The 24,325-nt window shown below is 38.4% G+C and overlaps 1 protein-coding gene across 1 annotated transcript in view; it reads right to left on the reverse strand.

The window, feature by feature from the left end:
• The window catches only part of Dmc1 (DNA meiotic recombinase 1), a 39,961-nt gene that overhangs the window by 6,866 nt on the left and 8,770 nt on the right, over positions 1-24,325 (reverse strand). Inside the window, exons 5-9 of the mRNA XM_052161176.1 lie at positions 24,056-24,108; positions 22,684-22,725; positions 15,724-15,797; positions 15,496-15,610; positions 14,949-15,009 (exon numbers count right to left, since the gene is read on the reverse strand). Of these exons, the coding sequence (XP_052017136.1) occupies positions 14,949-15,009; positions 15,496-15,610; positions 15,724-15,797; positions 22,684-22,725; positions 24,056-24,108 (345 nt within the window). The remainder of the gene's footprint in view (positions 1-14,948; positions 15,010-15,495; positions 15,611-15,723; positions 15,798-22,683; positions 22,726-24,055; positions 24,109-24,325) is intronic.

Raw genomic sequence — 24,325 nt, forward strand, 5'->3', positions numbered from 1 at the left:
AACAGTTCCTCTTATGTTGTTTTTATTTTTGTTTTTTGAGACTAGGTTTTGTAGCTCAGATTAGCTAGAAGCTAATTCATAATCCTCTTGCCTTAGTCACTTGATTACTGCTGTGTATTACCATACGAGCATATAATTCATGTTCTGTTTGAAGTTTAAAAAATTTACTATTGAAGGATGGATTAGAACATTTGCTTACAATGTTTAAGGCTCAATCCCTAACACACACACACACACACACACATACACAAATCAATAAACGACTAATACAAACAATGGCTAGGGATCTAGGGATAAAGGTAGAGTACTTGCCTAGCATTACCAAGACCCTGGGTTCAACTTCAAGCACCACAGATGGCTCAGTGGTTAAGAGCACTGGCTGCTCTTCCAGAGGACCTGATTTCAATTCCCAGCAACCACATGGTGGCTCACAACCATCTGTAATGGGTCCTGATGCCCTCTTCTGATGTGTCTGAAGACAGCTACAGTGTACTCATATACATAAAATAAATATTTAAAAAAATGAAAAAAGAAATCTTATAGAAAACATTCATTATCTTAGCATAACAGTTGAGGTTAAAAATTGTCCTTGAGCCGGGCGGTGGTGGCACATGCCTGTAATCCCAGCACTCTGGGAGGCAGAGGCAGGCAGATTTCTGAGTTCGAGGCCAGCCTGGTCTACAGAGTGAGCTCCAGGACAGCCAGGGCTACACAGAGAAACCCTGTCTCGAAAAAACCAAATCAAAAAAAAATTGTCCTTGAAAACTACAAATACTGGATTATTTATTCACTAATTTATTTATCAGGAACATTTACTAATGGTGTATGTGCCAAGCACTATTTTAGTCTAATGACTAAGAATTATCTAAGGTAGTTGGAAGGCTGAGGCAGAAGTGTTCAAAGTTCAAGGCAAGCCTGGGCTATATGGTGAAATTTTTTTTGTTTTTTGTTTTTTGGAGACAGGGTTTCTCGGGGTAGCCCTGGCTATCTGGGAACTCACTCTGTAGACCAGGCTAGAAATCCGCCTGCCTCTGCCTCCCAAGTGCTGGGATTAAAGGCATGTGCCACCACTGCCTGGCGAAACTTTATCTCTAAATATGTAAATAAACCATCAAATACTCCAGACTTTCTCCTTGGGGCTTAGTAATTAAAAGCAAATAGTGAACTCCTCCCTTCCCTCCTCTTCTGTAGTGCTATGGATAGAACCCAGGGCCTTACATATACTAAGCAAGTGCTTTACTACTAAGCTACATCCTTATTCCAAAGAGCCTTTAAATGTTTTTTTATTATTTTCTGTGCATGAGAGCTTTGCCTTTATGTGTATCTGTGCACCACATATGCTGGTCCTTGAGGAGGTGGTGAGCTTCCATATGGATGCTGGGAATTCAACCTGGGTCCTTTGCAACAATAGCAAGTGCTTTTTTAATTTTTAAAGAATTATTTATTTTTTTGGGCTGGAGAGATGGCTCAGCGGTTAAGAGCACTGACTATTCTTCCGAAGGTCCTGAGTTCAAATCCCAGCAACCACATGGTGGCTTGCAACCATCGGTAATAAGACCTGATGCCCTCTTCTGGAGTATCTGAAGATAGCTACAGTGTACTTACATATAATAAATAAATAATTAAAAAAAAGAATTATTTATTTTTTTATGTATACAAATACACTGTAGCTGTCTGTCTTCAGACACACTAGAAGAGGGCATCAGATCCCATTACAGATGGTTGTGAGGCACCATGTGGTTACTGGGAATTGAATTCAGAACTCCTGGAAGAGCAGCCAGTGAGCCATCTCTCCAGCCCCACAGCAAGTGCTCTTATTGGCTGCACTCCAGTCACCGGAGAACCTCTCTTGCTCATTAATTGTATAATGGAGTCCTTCAATGTTATGAAGGTACAGTGAGAACAATATTGGAAATAATTTTATTGTTGTTGCCCATACTTCATTTCTCTAAATATGGATATTTAAGGAATAAGGTCATAAAAGCTAGCTGCAGTGGTGTGTGCCTGTAATCCTAATGCTAGGAGGTGGGAGCTTCCTCAAGTTTGCTGGTCAACCAGTCCAGCTGAATTGGTAAACTCCAGGTTCAGTGACAGACCCTGTCCCAAAATCAAGGTGGAAAGCAGTTGAGGAAGACATCTGATGGCAACTTCTAGCCTGCACACACATGTGCACACATATATGCATACACATGTATGCACACTTCCCCATTAACAAAACAGTGCGCTTTAAACCATGTGTAGTCATTGTGATTCAAAAATTATAACAGCAAAGAAGTTATAAATACTATTGATATTCACCTTGAGAGATATTTAAAGACTAACACTCGCAATGCCAAAAAGTAAATATTTCTTCTTTTAAGAAAGGGGGTAGGAAGGCAGTGGTGGCATCTAGCACTTGGGGGGGCAGCGGCAGGAGGATTTCTATGAGTTGAGTTTAAGGTCAGCCTGGTCTACAGCTCGAATTCCAGGATAGCCAAGGCTGCACAGAAAAACCATGTTTCATAGAAACAACAAAGACCAAAATGAAACAAAAAGGGTAGATTTATTTAATTATTTTGAAAATTATGTGTATGTGGGTATGTGCACATGGTATAGTTGTCCATGCAGATAAGAGGCATCAGGTCCCCAGGAGCTGGAGTTACAGCCAGTTGTGAACCACCTGAAGTGTGGGCTGGGATCCTAAGACATATTTTCTGTAAAAGCAGTATATGCTCTAGTCCACTAAGTCATATCTCTAGCCCTGAAAAATATCATAATAACCCTAATGTCAGTCCTTCTAAAATATCCTAGTCATAAAAGACCTCAACTAAGTACCAGCATATTGAATTCAGCAGAATATAGAAAGGAGTATATGCTGTGATCATGTAGAATTGATCTCAGGAATGGAAGAGTAATGATTCATTAAAGCAATCAATGACATACTATATTAGTAAGATGAAGAAAAAAATTAGCATGAGTATCAACTAGTAAAACACATAGACTCAACAGTCACCCGTAAAGGGAAGTGAGTAAATAGCTTATATTTGATTAGAATAAATCATGACATAATTTCTTAACTCTGGGAAAACACAGCTCCAAGTCACTATAAAGTATGCTTGCTCCATGACAGTGTTCAGGGTTGGGGTACTTTAAAGTATCATGAAGATGTGGCTGACTGGTATAAGATTAAATATGTAGCTCTCTGAAGATAAAACTACTATGACTTACTACACAGTTCTGAGGATAGACCAGAGTTGCATACCTGGAACTGTATAATCTAATTATTTACCACGTTTGTTTGTGATTGCCACAGGCAGATGTGAACTACTTAATGTATGTGCCACAAACAGTTCTAGTTCCTTAGAAGAGCCAGAAGTGCTTTTAACTGCTGATCCATCTTTCCAACCTCACAAGAACAGCTTTTGGTGAAACTGTATGAAGAAAGCAGTAGCCAGGTAGTTGAGGCTATCAACAATCAAGAAGTCAGAGGCTGGCATTCTAATCTGAGCTCTGAATCTGCAACAATGATTTATGCTTTTTAGAATATATTTATCACCAGGTGTGGTGGCGCACACCTGTACTCCCAGCACTTGGGAGGCAGAAGCAGGCGGATTTAAAAACCATAAAAAAAAAGATTATATTTATCTATGTGTGTGTGTGTGTGTCTGCGTGTCTGTCTGTCTGTCTGTCTGTCTCTCTCTCTCTCTCTCTCTCTCTGTGTGTGTGTGTATGTGTAGGGCAGAAGAGAGTGGTCTCTATCACTCTTCACATATTTCTTTGAGGCCGTATCTCTCCCTAAATCTGGGCTTCTTTTACTTGGTTAGGAGGGAAGCCGGCGAGCTCAGTAAACTTCCTGTCTCCTCCAACTTATTGCTGAGGCTACAGGCCTACCTGAGATATATGGCTTATGTGAGGCTGGGATATGAACTCTAGTTTTTTTGTTTTTTGTTTTTTTGATTTGTTTTTTTCGAGACAGGGTTTCTCCGTTTAGTCCTGGCTGTCCTGGAACTCACTCTGTAGACCAGGCTGGCCTCGAACTCAGAAATCCGCCCGCCTCTGCCTCCCAGAGTGCTGGGATTACAGGCTGAACTCTAGTTCTTATAGTTGTACAATATGCACTTCACCCCTACACCATCTCTCCAGCCCATGATTTATTTATATTCTGCCTTTAGTACTATTACTTACTAATTTGTTTGTTTGACAGTTTTTCTTTGTATACCCCTGGGTGTACTGGAACTCACTCTGTAGACCAGGCTGGCTTCAACTCAGAGATCCACCTGCTTCTGCCTCCTGAGTGCAGGAATTAAAAGTATGTGCTGCTACCACCATCTGGCTAATTTTTTAAAAATAGATATTTTAGTGTACACACACACACACACACACACACACCCCACAAAGCACAAGTGCCTTTGGAGCCAGAAGAGGCCCAATATAACTACTTACAAACTTAACTAGAGTAGTTCTTATTTTCTTCTCCAACATTCAAATTTCTTTTTTCTTGTTCAATAAATCCTCTTATACCTCGATGCCTTTGCATATAATTTTACCTCTGAAATAAAAGGCCCTTCCCCTACCAGGTTTACTCAGGCAGTTCCCACTCATTCCTCAGGTACCTCCTTCTAGGAACCTGAAGCTCTGTGGTTTCCTGCCATGGTGTGTATTTTTCTATTAAAGCATACTTCTGGCCAGGGGTAGAGTGCTTACCTACCATGTGCAAGGCATCCCTAGCATCACAATGGGAAAGAGAAGGCATCCTTAACTGTTAATCTGAATAATCCCTCTTCATCTAATTTCTAGACAAGTGTGTGCCACATGAAGGTCTTTCATGAGCACTGCAATGAACACAGAGAAGATAATTTGACTCTCCCTAGTCAAGGACTTTCTGGACACACGCTTGTAACATCTCTCCAAAGAAACTATACACCAAAGAACGTTTGGAAGAAATTCTAACAGAAAGGCAAATATAAAGATGGGCATGGTGACATATACCTTTAATCCCCACACTCTAGAGGCAGAGCAGGTGTATCTCTGAGAGTTCAAAGCCACCCTGCTTTACATAGGGAGTTCCAGGATGGCTGGGGCTATATACTGAGACCCTGTCTCAAAGATAAAATAAAAATTAAAAAATAAAGGAAAATATAAAAAAAGGCAGTTTTCCAGCTCTCCCAGTTGAAGTAATCCCCCTGCTGGCGGTTCTGGAAACCTGTCCACAAGAGGCATAGTGGAGCTTCCAGATAAATGGCCAAGATTTTTTTCTTTTTTCTTTTGTTTTCTTTCTTTCTTTCTTTCTTTCTTTCTTTCTTTCTTTCTTAGCAAATTGCTAATATTAATGTGACTCCCTACACACCATGGAGAAGAGCTTCTACTGTCTGCATTAACAATATCATCTCTAAAGGCAGATGAGCTATATGGGGAAATTACTACAGGCTATTCAAAGGGGTTGCAAACTACAAAATGTTATCAAAGCAACTCATATTTTGAGATCATATTTAATCAAAATAGACTATGAAATACCAACAGTCTTAGCTTTGATAGAATTAATCCAAATTTTGTTTGCTCTGTTAACAATTTTGTGCATAATTGTGTATGGAAGTTTTAGCCCTAAACATTTATTATATTGGTCACCAACACTTGACATTTATTTATTTATTTATTTATTTATTTATTTATTTATTTATTTATTTATGTTTTCTTCGAGACAGGGTTTCTCTGTGTAGCCCTGGCTGTCCTGGAACTCACTCTGTAGACCAGGCTGGCCTCGAACTCAGAAATCCACCTTCCTCTGCCTCCCAAGTACTGAGATTAAAGGTATGCACCACCTCTTCCCATCATGACAATTTAATAAAAGATACAAAGTCCCATCCAGAAAAATGAACATATGTACACATATATACATTTTATGTACATCTAGGAATGCCATTGAACCAAGATTTTCTGAGTCTTCACTATGAAAGACAGTCTTTTAAGTTATCTATATTTCACTTTGCTTGGATTTTAGATTTAGTAATAATTTGGATTAAAATTTGGATTCTGCTAGAGGTCTATGAATAGCAAGTGTATACTCACTGGTCACACGAACTTCAAATATAGCTAAATTTTCCTTATCAGATTAGTCTTCTGTCTTTTGCTGAGTATTATAAGCTGGCTTTAAGATTCTCCTGAGAAGCTGGGTGGTGGTGGCACACGCCTGTAATCCCAGCACTCTGGGAGGCAGAGGCAGGTGGATTTCTGAGTTCGAGGCCAGCCTGGTCTACAGAGTGAGTTCCAGGACAGCCAGGGCTACACAGAGAAACCCTATCTCGAAAAAACCAAACCCAAAAAACAAAACAAACAAACAAAAAAAAGATTCTCCTGAGAGAAGGATTCATTGACCTAATCACACTAATGAGGCCTGCTCCTTTTAACACAACTGTAGCCATTTTGTATTCAGTCTCCATTTTGCTCATAAGGTGAAATTAAGTTCAGGTTATCAGATTCTACTTCCCAGATGTAATTATCCATGGCTGACACTGAATAACGCTACTAATAAGCCAAAAAAGTTATGGTTGAATTACTTATGTTCTGTTACCTCAATACTTTGAAATTCCTGTTCCACACCCATTTACCACCTCTTACCTTATTCAGGCCCAATCAGCTTAAAGGTTAGCTGATAATACTCTGTCTATTTAACCAAAATGTTGGACTGTTCCCCTCCTTGCCTTCTAAACATTTGAACCTGTTTTTCCTATAAAAAGCCTAATTTCAGGCAGATGGGTATTACAATTAGGCCCCTGAGTCCTTTTTATGGTCCTAAATGTTCAGTCTTGGGGTGTGTGCTCAATAAACTATTCTTGCTGAGATCAGTGTTTGTATGATTTGTGTGATTCCTGAACCCCAACATACACCTCTGCTTAAAGGACGAGGGCACTGAACAGGGCCTTTTGTCCTGGTCATTTCACCAGAATAGGTATATCTCTGCAAAGTCTCTGAGTGACAACATGCTAGTTTTCCCTCAGGCAGGTATAGCCCTGATGTGTTGTATGGTTTATGAGCTTTAGAATTAGACCTGAGTTCAAAGACTGGTTCGCCAGCTTTGGGACCTCAGGAAAACTAATTTTTTTTTTCTCGATGCAATAACATGAGGGTTTCTTTATTCCAGAATTCTGGGTTCCACAGCCATACACCGTGCAGGGGTAGAGGACTGTGGACCAACTAATTTTTTTTAAAGGTTTATTTATTTATCTCATGTATGTGGGTACACCGTAGCTGTCTTCAGACACACCAGAAGAGAGCCATCGGATCCCCATTACAGATGACTGTGAGCCACCATGTGGTTGCTGGGATTTGAACTCACGACCTCTGGAAGAGCAACTGGTGCTCTTAACTGCTGAGCCATCTCCCCAGCCCCAGGAAAACTGTTTAACCATTCTGTTTCTGACTCTTCATAAGGAATTATAATGGTACCAACTGGTAGGACAATTCTAAGATTAAGATGAAATCATTCAGGCAAAGTCTTAGTTTAGTGATTACTGTTCTAATCTAATCTTAGTGATCTGCTGTTCTAACATTGACTCAAATATTTACTACCTATTTCATAGTAAAATGGGGAGTGGGGTTGACACCTGACATTTTAAGACTGTTGTTGAGGACTCAAAATACTATGAATAACTCATTGGGAGCCATTGTATACTCATTTATGCACATTAGCTTTACCATGTCAGCAAACTCACCACATAAGATATCCTCAATAAATGGCAGTTATTACTTAATTAAACATTTCAGTTTAAATAGACATCTTTCAATGAAACATAGTCCAAGAATTTTTTCTTCAAGTATCTGTACTTCCTGACTACTGCAGCAGTCACAGGCTTAAAGTGACATATAAGGAGGTGGCATAGCAGCCTGCATTCTTCCAGAGGGCTTTAATTTACATCTATTTCTGACCAAGTTAACAGCATCAGAAAACCTCCCACATCCCTCCTATAGCCTTTTGCATTTTCTTCTACTCTTATTTCCTCTTTTCTGTGGATAATGAGGGAGCAGGTAGGGGTAGGTATTAGGAATAAGGAGGAACAGAAAGATTTTCCCACTTGGTTGAACAGGACGAGGCATATTCTATCATTCTAATCTTCCAACTCCAAGTTAGCTGAAGTCATGAAGAATAGATCTGAGATGGAACTTGATAGGCTGTAAGAACACAGTTAGACTAAGAAGTATCTTTCTTGTATTTTTTGTTGTTGTTATTGTTGTGGTGGCGGTGGTAAAGGAAAGGACTCAACCTAAACCTTGTGCATGCAAGGTGTACTGGCTAGTTTTATGTCAACTTGATACAGGCTAAAATCATCTGAGAAGAAGGATCCTCAATAAGAAAATGCTTTCATAAGATCAGGTATACACTGGGTGTGGTAGTGCACACTCTTACACCAGAACTTGGGAGGCAGAAGCAGGCAGATCTCTGTGAGTGCAGGGTCAGCCTGGTCTACAGAGTGAGTTCCAGTAGTAGTTGTTATTGTTAAGTAAAACACCCTTTCTGTCTGCTCCCAAAATATGCAAGCATTAAAATAGTTTCCCCCCTCATATTTTGAAACTGGAATTCTTGTTTGGTGGGGTAGGATGGGGTGGGATGGAGTGGGGAGAGGTTCAACCACATATTGAGACTGGCTTCATAGAAAGCACAGGAAGGTGGAACAGGGGGAGGTACATTAGGGTCACATGAGAATTACATAAGATTATACAGAAAAGCTTCTGGTGCATGTTAAGTAATTAGTAAGTATAAGATCTCTTAATTGAGGGGTGGGAGAATGAAGAAAAGAATGGGTTCAAATAATCTGACACTTTGCATAAGGCCACTAAGCTAGTGACCATAAACACATTACTTCCTCATTTAAGTTGACAATGCTAAGTCGTATGCTGACATGCTTAATCACAAGGCTGCAAATATTCTGTCTGGCTTTTTGTTTAAGAATCACAGATACGCCGAGCGGTGGTAATTCCAGCACTCTGGGAGGCGGAGGCAGAGGCAGGTGGATTTCTGAGTTCAAGGCCAGCCTAGTCTACAGAGTGAGTTCCAGGACAGCCAGGGCTACACAGAGAAACCCTGTCTCACAAAAAAAAAAAAAAAAAAAAAAAAAAAAAAAAAAAAAAAATCCAAAAAAGAATCACAGATACAACAGAAGTATGTGGTGACATCACGATCTCTTTCGCTGCCTATTTGCCCTGGTGTGCAGCTTACCAGGCCCATCCTCTGACTTGCACCTCTACGATCCCTGGGCTGGATTGTTCCAGCCCTAAAGTCTGACTCTGTAGCCCTATCTAGGAGTCTGCTCTGTTGTATCATACAGCAGCTCCTTGCCTCTATAATTTTGTTCTTTTTTAATACGATGTGCCATCAAGTATAATGCATGGGATACAAGCCTCAATTATTGTCAGTGTACTTGGGGATTCATACCAATTATAGTGATATTTCTCTGACAGGCTCCAGGCGAGCTGAGCTTGGAGTTCCTCCACACCAAGAAACAAAGATATTTTCTTTAGGGAGGGTTTCTAATAGCATTGGAGATTCCTTAGTTTAAAACTGTCCCCATTTTTCATTTAGATGTGGTTATTTTGTGTTTCACACGAAGACATGTATTTAATTTGTACTGTTATAATTTAATATACTTCAGAACATACTAATTACAGTGATCCTTGTTTCCTTTCAGCTTGGCTAGGTAGAAGAGACTTCTCACAGCAGACTTCTACTGGAAAATTACTAGGGTTTGTTACCTTTGCTGGCTCTCTGCTTAGCTCTCTTCATTATGGACTGTTCTGCCTCCCTCTCCAGTTATTTCCTTTCTAGCACCTCTCAAGTCTTCCTTCACTGTCTTACCAGAGTAATTCCAAGATGATTTTACTCTTTTTAAAATTTTTTACAAATACAAGAGAAAAGAAACTCTATCTGACCTAATTTCTTTTGCCTTGTAACTCAAGAGTGACAGTTGGGCCTCCTCAGTGCTCCCTCCCCACACCTGAAGAGAGAACAGTGCTCTTTAACTTGTACTGTTTTATCTGAATGCAACCCACTTCCTCCCTCTGAGCCAATGACTCACTTTCTCTTTTTAAAGCAAGCCTTTAAAATCTTCCATTTCTTGTTAGTTTAAAATTAATCTCTTTGTGAAGTACTTCATGTCCTGTATACACAATATACTCCATAGAGAAAAGATTGCTTTAAGCATTCAAGGACTACACTACAGATGATGTGATAGGGAACATACCAAGACTTTAAAATACTGAGTTAAATAGCTAAACAGATATCATTTATCTTTCTCTTTTATTGAGACAAAGGTTTTTGTTCTTTAGTTTGCTAATGAATTCACAGACTAGGTTACTCTTGTTTTCAATAATATTTGAACTAATAACTAGCAAGTTTTCTCCTCAATCTTTATTTATTTTTTGAAAGGGAGAGGAGTTGAACCTAAGGCTTTCCACATTGCTAACCACACATCCTACCCCTAAGCTATACTTTTAATTCCCTCAGTATTTTAACTTTCTTTTGACTATTTACATAGTTGATTTTTTCCACATTAGTTTTTTCCCTTTAGCTAAGTAGAGAAAACTCATAAAAAGAATTGAAGAGTAAAAGATAAATTGAAATGCAAAAGATGCAGCAGTGTGCTGCCACAAGTTTTTAAATGACTGAAGATGGCTGGAGAGACAGCTCAGTGATGAAGAGCATAGGCTGCTTTTGCAGAAGACCTGGATTTGGTTCCCAGCACCCACATGGCGGCTTCCAACTACCTGTAACTCCAGTTCCAGGGAATCTGGTGCTGTCTTCTGGCACCAAGGATATATGTGTTGCACATACTTACATGCAGGCACTCAAACATACACATTAAATAAAAGTGAATGGATATATAAATAAATGCCTGAAGAGAGACACATTCAGCACCACTTAGAGAATTCTGCACTAACGTTATTAAGTATCTCCTGGTCTGTATGTTTATGTTTCATTCATGTGTACATAATAGAAGAACTGCCTTGGTTTAAAGTAAAATCACCTTTTTTTTTGCAATATTGCAGTAATGATTAATTTAGTCAAGAATTATTGTCAGGTACTAAAATAAATGGTGAAAGCTGATTGCAAAAAATGATACCACATGGTGTGAGCATCACCCACAAATTACTAAACTTCGAAAAGGTGTTTTTGTGGCTTTACTAATGAAGAACTCTCACAAATACTATTTCTCTCAAACACTAGTTGGTTGGATTTTTTTTTTTTATAGCCCTGAGTGTGAGAATTATGTACATGCATATACTGTTGCTGTTTTCAGACACACCAGAAGAGGGTATCAGATCCCATTACAGATGGTTGTGAGTCACCATGCGTGGTTGCTGGGAACTAAACCCATGTACTCTGAAAGATCAGTCAGTGCTCTTAACTACCAAGGCATCTCTCCAGCCCAGTTGGCTGGATTTTTTGTTTTGTTTTGTTTGTTTTAGACAGGGTTTCACTACATAGAGGAGCCAGCTGACCTTGAATTTATAGCTATCTATTTGCTTCTTCCTAAGTGCTGGGATTAAAGATATGTATCATCATACTTGGCTTAAGAATCTTAGGTTTTGGCTTTTTCTTGTTTTCTGTTTTTTTGTTTTTTGGTTGTTTTTTTTTTTTTTTTTTTTTTTTTTTAGTTTTGTGCAACAGGGTCTCACTGTACAGGTTTGTCTGGCCTGGAACTTGCTATGTAAGCTAGGTTGGCCTCAAACCCATAGAGATTTGCCTACTTCTGCCTCTTGAGTGCTAGGTTTATAGGTGTGTAGCACCATGCCTGGCCTAATTTAACTTCTTACTAACTGGGCAAACTGCCATGTTGGACCTTCTAACAGGATACACTGACAAGGGTCTAATATCACTTCAAAGTTTTCCTATAAAAAGCATTTTACATTTAAGATAATGAGAAAAACAATCAAGGCTGACTAGATGGCTCAGCAAATAAAGTCACCTCTGCAAAGCCTGACAGTTTAATATGCAGAATTCACATGTGGAAAGAGGGAGCTTACTTCTGCAAGTTGTGTGTGTGTGTGTGTGTGTGTGTGTGTACATAAGTCAAAAAAGTTTTAAAAAAATTTTAAGTAACTTCAAATTGAAAGATACTGAAAATAGTTGGCCTGCTATTCACAAATATGTCACTAAAGAGATGGCTCATTAGCTAAGAATGCATACTGCTCCTGAGAAGGACCTGAGTTCTGTTATGACACCCATGTTGTAGGCTCATAAGCCTCCTGTAAGAATCCCACACACATGTCCACACACAGATATACACATATGCACGTGATTCAAAGATAAACCTGAAAAAATTTAAACCAATTATTACCATCATAAAAGTATAACAAGGCTGAGGAGCTATTTTGATTAAAGGACTATACAGACTCAACAGGCACATATATAACATGCCCTCTGTTGAGGACCATGAGCCTAAAACAACTCTTCACAATTATACTGAACATTGTCAGAACAACTAGAGAAAGTTGGATATTAGACAGCATGATTGTTGATGTTAAACAGCATGTGTTAATTGTACTGTGATTATGTTCTTGCTTTTAGAAGACATATGCTGAAGTATTAAGTGATAAAATATAATGAAGTATTAAGTGATAAAATTTGTCTACAAATAATACTCAACAATCAGAAAAAACCCAGATGATTCTCAAATGGTTCACACAAATAGGATATATGTCAATATATCTCAATGCATGACTGTGAGTATGTACATAGAAAAAAGATTTCACAGATATGCATGCTAGCATGCATGTACATAAGAGAATGTCTTAGGGTTTTATTGCTGTGAAGTGACACCATGAGCACAGCACCTCTTATAAAGGAAAACAATTGGGGCTGGCCTATAGTATCAGTTTAGCCTATTAATATCTTGGTGGAAAACATGGTGGCATACAGGCGGACTTGCTGCTGAAGAAAGGAGCTGAGAGTCCAACATCTTAATGTGCAGGAACCAGGAGACTGTGTGCCATACTGGGCATATCTTGAGCACAGGAAACCTCAAAGCCTACCACCAGTGATACACTTCCTTAAACAAGGCCACACTTATGCTAACAAGGCCTAATAGTGCCACTCCTATTGCCAAGCATTCAAACTTGACACTATGGGAGCCATACCTATTCAAACCACCACAGAGAGAGAGAGAGAGAGAGGGAAAGGGTGAGGGAGAGGGAGAGGAAGGAGGAGGAAGGAAGAAGGAAGAAGGAAAAGACGAAGAAGGAGGAGGGGGAAAGAGAAGAGAGAAGAGAGGGAAGAGGGGAGAGTGTGTCCAAAGATACAATAACCATTGGTAAACCTAAGTGAATGCAACATGTATATTCATTATGCTAATGTGAAGCTTTTCTCTGGTTAAAAAGTTTTTAGAGTAAAATGTAGAAAAGCTTTTGAAAGTTATTATGAACTCAGGGCTATTTGACTCATATGCAAACCTTCTGGATGGAGATCCAACCCTTCCTTTGAATGGTATGCTTTCACAATCTTATTTTAGTTCTCTTTGCTTTCTATTCCTTGCCATCTTTCAGAGAACCATTGTACTCTTGTATGTGGGCAGATACTTCAGTAAACTCTGAAGATGCTTTGTATGACTGACACTGTTTCCATGAGCAGCAGACTTTTCTTGTGTTTTTTTCAAAAAAAAGTCTCTTGTATATCTAATCAAAAGCCTATTTTTTGTTTTTAGTATAGCAGCCTTTCAATGTTTCTAGAATGTAAGCTTTTATCTTCCTAAGATCATTTTCTTTTCTTTTTGATTTATTTTACATGTATGAGTATTTCACTTTTATGAATATATGTATGTATGTATGTATGTATGTATGTATGTATGTATGTATACCATTATACCATATACATGCCTGGTGCTTGCAGAGGTCAGAAGGTGTTAGACTCCCTGGGACTGGATTTGTGAATAGTTGTGCGCCACCATGTAGGTGCTGGGATTCAAAGCCAGGTCTCCTGCAAGAACAGTGTTCTAAACTGCCATACCATCTTTCAAGCCCCTAGTATTGAATAAAATGATGCTTTATTCTATAAGGAATACAGAAAAAATAGGTCCTAAATAACAAATAAATGCCATGTGCAGTTAAGAAGTGACAGCACACTGTATAATGAAGTGAACTACAACACATGTGCCCATATCGAGGCTGGTGATTATTGTTGCTGTGTTGAGATGAGGCTTCACAACACCACCCAATCTGATTTTCAGTTCACCATCCACCTATAATCATCTCCCAAGTGCTAGGATGACAGGCATGTGATATCACACATAGATAAGGATGGCTATTTCTAAGTGATTTTATTCTCTACAGTAACCTTTTTTTTTAAAATTTTTTTTATTCGATATAATTTATTTACATTTCAAATGATTTCCCCTTTTCTAGGCCCCTTTTCTAGACCCCGAAAGTCCCGTAAGCCCCCTTCTCTTCCCCTGTCCTCCCACCCACCCCTTCCCACTTCCCCGTTCTGGTTTTGCCGAATACTGCTTCACTGAGTCTTTCCAGAACCAGGGGCCACTCCTCCTTTCTTCTTGTACCTCATTTGATGTGTGGATTATGTTTTGGGTATTCCAGTTTTCTAGGTTAATATCCACTTATTAGTGAGTGCATACCATGATTCACCTTTTGAGTCTGGGTTACCTCACTTAGCATGATGTTCTCTAGCTCCATCCATTTGCCTAAGAATTTTGTGAATTCATTGTTTCTAATGGCTGAATAGTACTCCATTGTGTAGATATACCACATTTTTTGCATCCACTCTTCTGTTGAGGGATACCTGGGTTCTTTCCAGCATCTGGCAATTATAAATAGGGCTGCTATGAACATGGTAGAGCATGTATCCTTATTACATGGTGGGGAATCCTCTGGGTATATGCCCAGGAGTGGTATAGCAGGATCTTCTGGAAGTGAGGTGCCTACAGTAACCTTTTAATAGTAATCTCTGTAAATACAAAACAAGGGCTTACGTCATAGTTGCTCCGGGATCTGCAGTCATTTGATTGGTCACGAAAACAGCAACATTATATTCTGCATCAAAAAATAAAATTAAGAAACTAAGAGAAGGGCAATAAAAATACGAAGTTCATTGTTTAGACTTCAGTTTAGGAACATTGTATATTGAGTTTATTTTTATAGACAAGCTCTTGTTCCTATTGGTTTTTGTTTTGTTTTGAGACAGGGTTTTTCTGTGTAGCCTTGGCTGTCCTGGAACCTGCTCTGTAAACTAGACTAGTCGCAAATTAGAGATCTTCCTGCTTCAGCCTCCTAAGTGCTGGGATTAAAGTGTGTGCCATCATGCCTAGCTTCCTATTTTCATTAATAATAAAAATTACTTAAAGTCATCATTATTATTATTTCTAGCAGAATTACTTTTAGTTTAAATCACTGTATTCTCATGAGAGTAATTTAAAAATGTTAGGTTTCTGAAAACCTTCTGAGCTTCTTTGCAAAACATACTATAGCAAACAGTCAGCAGATGCTATGTGACAGTGCCATTTTATTTTAAAGATCTACCTTCTGAAATTTTTTGGAGTCGTGACAACATCTGGGCCAATTTTTGCTGGCGTTCAGCCAATTCCCCACGGCCACTGAAATCCACTCGAAAAAGTGCCATTATTGAGTCAATGATCTGCATGGGAGTAACATAAAACCAAACATGCAATTTAAAATTGGAGGAAGATGCCTATTTAAACAGAATAGAATAATATACTAAATAGCTCTACATTATTTAAAAACTCATACCAATAGTTTGAAAATGCCAGCTTCTTCATGAAACTTGGCTGCAACATAATCAAGTAGCTCCATCTGATGTTCACCTGATGGGAAAGAGAGAAAATGTCAGAAAAACTGGAAGCGGAGGCTATGCTTCTATGTGTGTCTTTGGGTGCCAGGTAGATAAACCTCTTCTTTTCTCCTGACTATCACTTTACTAAATAGGACTGCATACTCTGCTTGACCACCGTGGCAAACAGTAGCTTAGACAAAAGGCTCTTGTTCTAGGGAGCTTTAGTGCAATGCTACACTACATACCTAGAGTATGGGAAACCCTGGGATCAATGCTAGCATCAAATAAGAAAAGTAGCTGATTGTTACTCTACATTGCAGAGACAACAAATAAGATATTTGACGGCATTTGAGTACCTTGAGAACTGAACAGATGATAATTTTTGAAGACTAAATTGTAGAAAATTTAAATAAAACAGGGAAACCGGGTGAAAATGTTGTATCATCAAATGGTAAACTAGTATTGCAAACCTTCCAATAACCCAAGCATGCAACTGCACAGGGTTCTTACTAGTATAGGCACGTGCATAGAGTACATTGTCCAGTACTGCATCATGGTCTACATTGAAGCGATCAGCAATGTCCCGAAGGCGATCTGGACGGCTGGAGTGTGCCAAGATTAAGGATCCAATAAATCAATTCCAAAGGAAGTTTAGATAGCTACAAGAGGTAGCACTGTGAGCAAGTAAAGCAACTGAGACAAAACAGTGCATCTGCAAAGGCATTCTGGATGCTACTAATTACTTAAGAAACCACCAGAGCTGTTTTCATAACTGCCTCAAAATGCCTTACATAATGGTAGGTGTCACAGATATGGTAAATCAGAAATTAAATATTAAGGTATACAATTTTTAAAATAAGCTTAGAAGCATGTTATGATGTCCTCATTTTTATAAGGGCATTGACAGAGTTTTGGCAGATAACTTAGAATTATGCTACAGAATAGTTAAAATAGAAAAACTAGAAACTAAGATTTGTGAGTCTCGTTTGTTCTCAGCTCTATAAAAATAGACCTATTCTAGAACACTAATGTCATGAGTTATATTCAAGTCACTTCAAATTCCTCATTGGCTCAAAATGAAGTAGTTTAGAATTCCACTAATAAAATGGGGCAAAAATTGATAAATTTAACTACATGAAGGGTCAAAAAATAACCTCAAGGGTCTAAAAGAGATTGATCTAAGGAGGGTTTTTAGTTTTGTTTTATTTGGCTTTTATACACCTTCTTCTAAAGGAGTTGGTAACTTTCTGGTATTAGAAAGTTCCAGTGGAGACAAATCCCTATACCTCCAAAGGTGGTAGAGGCTAATATCACTACCTGGTAAAGTGCAGAAAGCAACTCCACTTTATTTTCTGGTCCTTAGCGACTAACAATGCTACAAGTGGAATAAAGAAACAAAACCCGCCTGTCTGCAGTTTCATTTCGTTCTCATTTTCTTTCTTTCTTTCTTTTTTTTTTTTTTCTTTTTTGGTTTTTCGAGACAGGGTTTCTCTGTGTAGCCCCAGCTGTCCTGGAACTCACTCTGTAGACCAGGCTGGCCTTGAACTCAGAAATCCACCTGCCTCTGCCTCCCAAGTGCTGGGATTACAGGCATATGCCACCATACCTGGCTTCCACTCTCGGTTTCATTGCTCATAAAACACTACTAGCTTCTGGGAAGCAAGAACATTCTTTTAAATATTTATTTATTTATTTATTTATTTATTTATTTATTTATGTACTTATTTTGTTTTGTTTGTTTTGAGACAAAGGTTTCTCTATGTAACCCTGGCTGTCCAAGAACTCACTCTGTAGATCAAGCTGGCCTCAAACTTGGAGATTTGTCTGCCTGTGTCTCTTGAGTGCTTTGATTAAAGGTGTGCATCACTACTGGGTTTATCTTTCTTTTTTTTTTTTTTTAACTCCACTATTAGGTATTAAACCTCTTGCACATTCTAGGCAAGAGGCAACAAAAATATCATTCATGTCAGCTTCTACAAACCACGGATTCTATCTGAACAGGAATTTAAGAGTTGGGCTTACACTGAGAGGAAATACAAATCAATCTACAAGTATATACTGATGACCATATTAACCCATCAATAGTAGAAAGCATAAACAGTCATAAGAATCTATGCCATAGGTAAGCTTAAAACATACACAGACAAAATAGAAATGTAAGAAAAATAACAAAAGACAGCAATATAGGTTGAGAAGTCCCAAGAGAATAACATAAGAAATTTCCCTCCTGAATTTCCCTTTGCTCCTAACTAACTATTCTCTTCCTGTCTTGATAAAATCCAGATTGCTAATCTGCAAGAGCCATTTCTCCCTCTCTGAGGTCCTTCTTTCTACACCTAGCTGAACTCCAGCTACACCCCTGTTGCTACAGCTCTAAACATCCTACCCTCCCTTCTCAATGTAGAAGGTTCCTTCAGAGACTTCTCATGGCCAGACTTCTCAACATGCTGAAATCTTTCTTGGCTCGTTTTTCTTTCACAGGAGTGTTTCTTATAATTAATTCTACAATAGTTCTGGAAGGCCAAGATTTTCTGAATTGGGTAATTACAGAAAATCAGAAAGATCAGGCCTTGATTTGAGAGGCTTAATGACTTGTATGATTAAGTAGGACTATGACATGAAAACAGAGGGAGCAAATCCCCTGTAGGATGGAAAGCAACACATAGATTAGGGTGTGACCAGCCAAGACAACTGTCAGAAGAGAGCAAAGCAAAGGCACTTCAGACATGAAAAACAGTCTGTTTTTGCAACCTTGATCACCTTCCTGAAAGCAGTACTTAAGAAGGTGATACAGCAAAACAAAAGCTTAAGAAGCCTTGATGATAGTACAAAAACCTTTATAACCCAAAGGATGTTAATGTACAACATTTTCCAATTTTTAACAACAAAGCATATTTATCAGAACTGGAAGAGTCCCATATCTTTGCCTCTGTTTATGACCATGGTGAGAAATAAGTCTGGTGAAGCAGGCTGGGCTTCACTCTGACTTGCTTTAATGAAGCTGTGCAGATCTTCTGAATCTGGTACCTCCTCAGATCACTATTTCCATCCAATTTACACATTGCTTCCCTCGCTTGCTGTTTCCTTGCAAGATGCTTCCATCATCCCAGAGTCTACTGTAAATGCTCCCTGGAACCAATTCCTAACTCCAGTGACCTACCTCATTCTTCACATTTCACATTCACTTGCCTTCAGAAGACTTTCTCCTTTCTCTGACTGTACTTTGGTTTTAGTCCTCTTCATAAATACAAGCACACATCAAAAGTTTTCCCTATTCATCCACATATCTGACTCTACTCTTTCCCCAGAATTTCCCATTGTCATCTGTATGGTCTCATACCCTTCATGTTCAACACACTGCCAAGAAACACTGGTGTCCTCAGTACCACTCCAGTCAGGACAGGCTTCTCAAGCCGCCTTCCTTTGTCTGCAGTTCCCTTGCTAATGTTTTCTGTTGTGTTCGTTTTGTTCCTTTCCTTTGTTTTCCAGCTTTTTGACACAAGGTTTCTCTGCATAGCCCTGGCTGTCCTGGAACTCACTCTATAGATAAGGCTAGTCTTGAACTCAGATCAGCCTGCCCCTGCCTCCTGAGTGTATACTACCACACCCAGCTTCTTGTTCTTATTGCTTCTGATGTAGATAAAAAGCTCCCATGTTCCTAGATTTTTTAAAAAAAAATATCTGACTGACATCCATCATCTGGTTTCAAAGCCCTTCATGTCTTAACCCAAATCACCTTTCTGAATGACTATTCTACAATACTTTTATATCAATTATACTGCCATGTCCTCTGTTTATCCAAACAGCTCTGGCCCTGAACACTTAAGCTCTTCAAGTCTTTCCCTCTACTTAAGGCAAAATCTTTTGATATCAAGTTCTAAGAATGATTAAGATACAATTTTATCTCATGTATTTGTTTTGTCACTTTCATCAATTTATGTATATGTATAGATAAGTAAGTCAAACAGTGATGTGAGCACTTGGTCAGCACTGCTGTCCCCTTGGCTTTTGCCATTATCATTGGTTTCTAGGATCACTACAAAACCTATATATTAAGGCACTCTCTTTTGTAGTAATATTGTTCCACAACACTGCCTTAGTACTTGTTTAAATAAAAGGGTTACAAAGTATTTTCGGTATCAATGAAGATAATCTTTCCTCCTGAGTAGCCGCCTGTTCCTGGAAGTTGAGCTGTCACTAGGGACAATAAAAAATTAATATTAACAGGAATGAACAAACTTTGCAGAAATAAATACACAAGTAAACATAATTTTGTGTTGGTTGCAACTCTAGTAAACTTAGCAAAGAACAATGACCCATTGGCTTCTGAAAAGATTGCTATTGTTCCACCTCAGTAACCAGAAGTAAAATAAGTACTCTGCCAGGATGTGGAGGCTTGAATACGAATGGCTCCCATGGACTCTTGTGCCTGAATGCTTAGCCATTGGGAGTGGCACTATTAGGAGTTGTGGCTTTGTTGGAGTAGGTGTAGTCTTAATGGAGAAGTACATCTCGGAGTGGTGGGCTTTGAGGTTATATATACTTAAGCTATGCCCAGTGTGGTACACAAATGCTTTCTGATGCCTGCAGATCAAAATGTAGAACTTTCAGCTCCTACACTATGTCTGCTTGCATGTCACTATGCTTCATGCCACGATAACGGACTTAATCTCTGAAAATGGTAAGCCAGCCTCAATTAAATATTTTCTTTTATAAGAGTTGCCATGATCATGGTGTCTCTTCACATCAATACAACTCTAACTATGACTCAGGATAATAATTCAACTGAGAATTTCAATATCTCTCACAATGAGAAATGTTTGTTCAAAGTCAATTCTCCCAAATAAACAGAATCAGAATTTAGATGTTGCTAATTTTACTTTAATAACATAAATATAATTTAATGCTAAATAACTTATTTTACTTACCTTTCAACTGCTGTCAATTTTTAAATGCATTTACTTTGTACATGCATGTATGTACTGTAGATATGTCTATCTATTCCTATGTGTGTGCACATATATATTCATCTTTTAGTGTGTGTGTGTACCCTGAGTTGTCTGTGTAACCCTGGCTGTCTTGGGACTCACTATATAGACTGTCTCCACAGATACACCTTTGCATCATATACCCCTAAAATAAATATATACTTAAGTAAATATAATTTGGGGAGTTTTGGTTGGTTTGGTTTTTTTTTTTTTTTTTTTTTTTGAAAGGTCTTACTATCTAGTAGCTCTGGCTAAACTGAAACTTGTTGTGTAGACTAGGCTGACCTCAAACTCACAGAAAGATCTGCTACCTCTGCCTCCTTGGTGCTGGGATCAAAGGCATGTATGTGCCACCAGCATGTCTTATTGAACCTGGAACTTGCTGATTTTGCTAGTCTGGCTGGCCAGCAAAGCCTAGGAGTCATCCTGTCTCAGTCTCCCCAGCCTTGGGATTATGTGTTGTAGTGCCCCAGCAGTGTACAAAAGTGCTACACTGTAAACTCAAGTCTTCATAATTATGTGGCAAGCACTTTCTCAACTGAGCCATTTCCACGGCCCAAGCATTTGTTTTTTATTTTAGACAGGCTCTCAAGTATTCCAGACTGGCATCTGGATACTTACTTTGTAGCTAAAGATAACCTTGAACTGTGATCCATCTCTATATAAGATTATATAGGTTTAAGATAGTGTATATAGGGCTGGGGAAAGAACCCAGGCTTCATGTATGTTAGACATGTCTTTATCAGCTGAGCTATGTCCCCAACTCAAGTATCATCCCGCTCTAGTTAACATAAAGAGTTACTTCATACTACACGCACACATTATTTCTTTTACTTTTCAAAACTCCCCCAAGATTTGGTGATGTCATTATTTCAGTTTTACCTTGAGGACAACTAAGGGGTAAAACAACTTGCCCACAGTTATCAGCTATTAGTGGTCAAGCCATGACATTTTGATTCTAGAATACAGCCTACTTTTAACTTTCTTCTTGTGTTTGTGTGCTGTGCTAGTTTGTATATATTCATATTCACATGTGTTAGGGTAAACACCAGAACCTCCTTTTAATCACTTTTCCATGTTCCTTTTACTTAAGTGAAAGAAATACAAATAAAATCTTCTTTAATAAGGAATTTGTTTATTTTAGAAATATATATATATTTACTTCTTCTTTTAAAAATTTATTTTTGTCAGATATGGCAAATAAAGTGGTGCATGACTTTAATCCCAGCATTTGTAAGCAGAGCAGGCAGATCTCTGTGTTTGAGGTCAGGCTAGTCTATAAAGCAAGTTTCAGTTTAGCCAGAACTACCTAGATAGTTAGACCTCTCAAAAAAACCAATCAACCCAAATCCCCCAATTATATTTACTTATGTATGTATTTATTTTAAGGACACATGATCCAATGGCACATCTGTGAAGATCAGAGGACAACTTGCAGGAGCTGACTCTCTTTCCGTCATGTGGGTTCTAGGGATCAAGCTCAGTTTCTCAGGCTTGGAGGCAAGTGCCTTTACCCACTGAGCCATTTTGATAGGCCCCAAATTTAATTTTACTCCTCTCTTTTTACAGAATGTATTCCATAGACAGCGTTCTAGTTTTCAATAAATTTTATGTTTTTTCTGTGTTTTTAAAAAAGACAGGGACTACGGATAGATTGAAATTGACACACTAGGTGCCCCTCCTGCCAATCCATTCATAAACCACTTACCTCTCTGTACTTCCACTCAGAAGTCCTAGTACAGGACTGATAACACTAGCTCAACACACAGTCTAAAACCATCTGTAACAATGAACTGTTCTCATAACCTCTTGAGATTTTGTTTCCTTGAAAACTGGGTAAGACTGCATACAATCATGTAACATGCAGCCGAGCTCTAGTAAGTGGATGTTCTATCACCGCTGTATCGCTGATTTTAGATGTGTTCTTACCACAGAGAGTATGAGACAGCTGAGTTTTTCCAGTACGAAATTCTGTGAAATTTAGAAAAAGGAACTCTTAGAAAAGTTTTATTATTTAGATACTTTCATTAAACAAGCAAAAATAATGCTGCATAGGGTTAGGAATGTTGCTTAGTGGTAAAGCTCTTGTCTACAAGCCCAAGGTTCCAGATTCAATTTTCAGCACTCCACGAGAGATCTTGCTGAGGACCTCCTGTCACAAAAGGATGAATCCCAAAAGTAAGACACAAAAAAAAAATCCATCCTCCCCAACAAAACTGTTTAGGTTTCAGACCTGACCACAGAAAGGACAGCCAGGCTCCCTTACTGTGCGGAGACCCTCACGGAAAAGCTGATGTGACCCTGAATACTGACATCCATAGCTGCCATCAGAAGCAAACATTCTCCATAGGAAAACTTCCCTACTCATCACTCGGGTCCACTTAACTCTCAGTTTACATTTTTAAAAAGCTCTTAAGCAGTCTGGCGAGATGGTTCAGAGATTGAGATCACTGACTGCTCTTCCAGAGGTCTTGAGTTCAATTCCCAGCACCCACATGGTGGCTAACAACCATCTATAATGAGATCTGATACCCACTTCTGTTATGAAGGCAGAATACTGTGCATATAATAAATGAATAAATATATTTTTAAAAGCTCATAAGAAATATACAATAAAAGAATTTGCTAATATTAAGTCAGTAAAAATAATAAAAACCCAATTTATTTCAAGTCAACAGAAATAGTAACAAAAACATTTGGTTTTCTAAGACTACAAATATTGGATTATCAAGATTCAGCATGTAAAACAGCTGTGCATAGATTATTTGTAAAAATATAGTATATAGGCTGGGTGTGGTGATGCAGGCCTTTAATATTTGCACTTGGGAATCAGAGTTACAAGCTAGTCAGGGCCACACCATAAGACCCTGTATGTATATACTCTCTCTCTCTCTCTCTCTCTCTCTCTCTCTCTCACACACACACACACACACACACACACACACACACACAAGCATGCACTCATCTATACATCATATTATATATACTATAAACTGAGAAAAAAATCGATTTTCTATATTCATAGAATATGTATTGCCTATAAAAAAGAACGACCTTATTATTCAATTACCTTTTGAAGGACTAAGAGAAAAAATTCATTTTCTTTCTATAGTAACCAGAGATAAGAGGAAGAAAAATGTCAATAGGAAATATGCTGTTTGTATATATTTTTATTTTACCTTAGAATGATCCTGCATTATAATAATTGACACTTTATCAAAAGTTCCCAAATAGGAACTTATTTATTATTTTTCACATATATATATTTCATTCCACAGAAAACTATTAAGGTTCTACCTACCTCCAAAAACTTCTGTAATTGCCATACTTTCAATACCACCTCCTAGTAATTTACTGAAAAGAGATATAAAGTATTAGTAACAGAGTATAAATACAGATATCAAGAAAGGAGATAGACTGGGTGTAATGGCCACACATGTCTAAAACCAGTACTAAAGAGGTAGAGGCAGGGGGACTCTGTGAGTTCAAGGTCAGTTTGGTCTACATAGTAAGTTCTAGGACAGCCAGGACTATGTCTCAAACAAACAAAGGAGATGAAATTTGTATAATT

The sequence above is a fragment of the Apodemus sylvaticus genome, chromosome 17 (genome assembly GCF_947179515.1).
Source record: "Apodemus sylvaticus chromosome 17, mApoSyl1.1, whole genome shotgun sequence".
Classification (NCBI taxonomy): Eukaryota; Metazoa; Chordata; class Mammalia; order Rodentia; family Muridae; genus Apodemus; species Apodemus sylvaticus.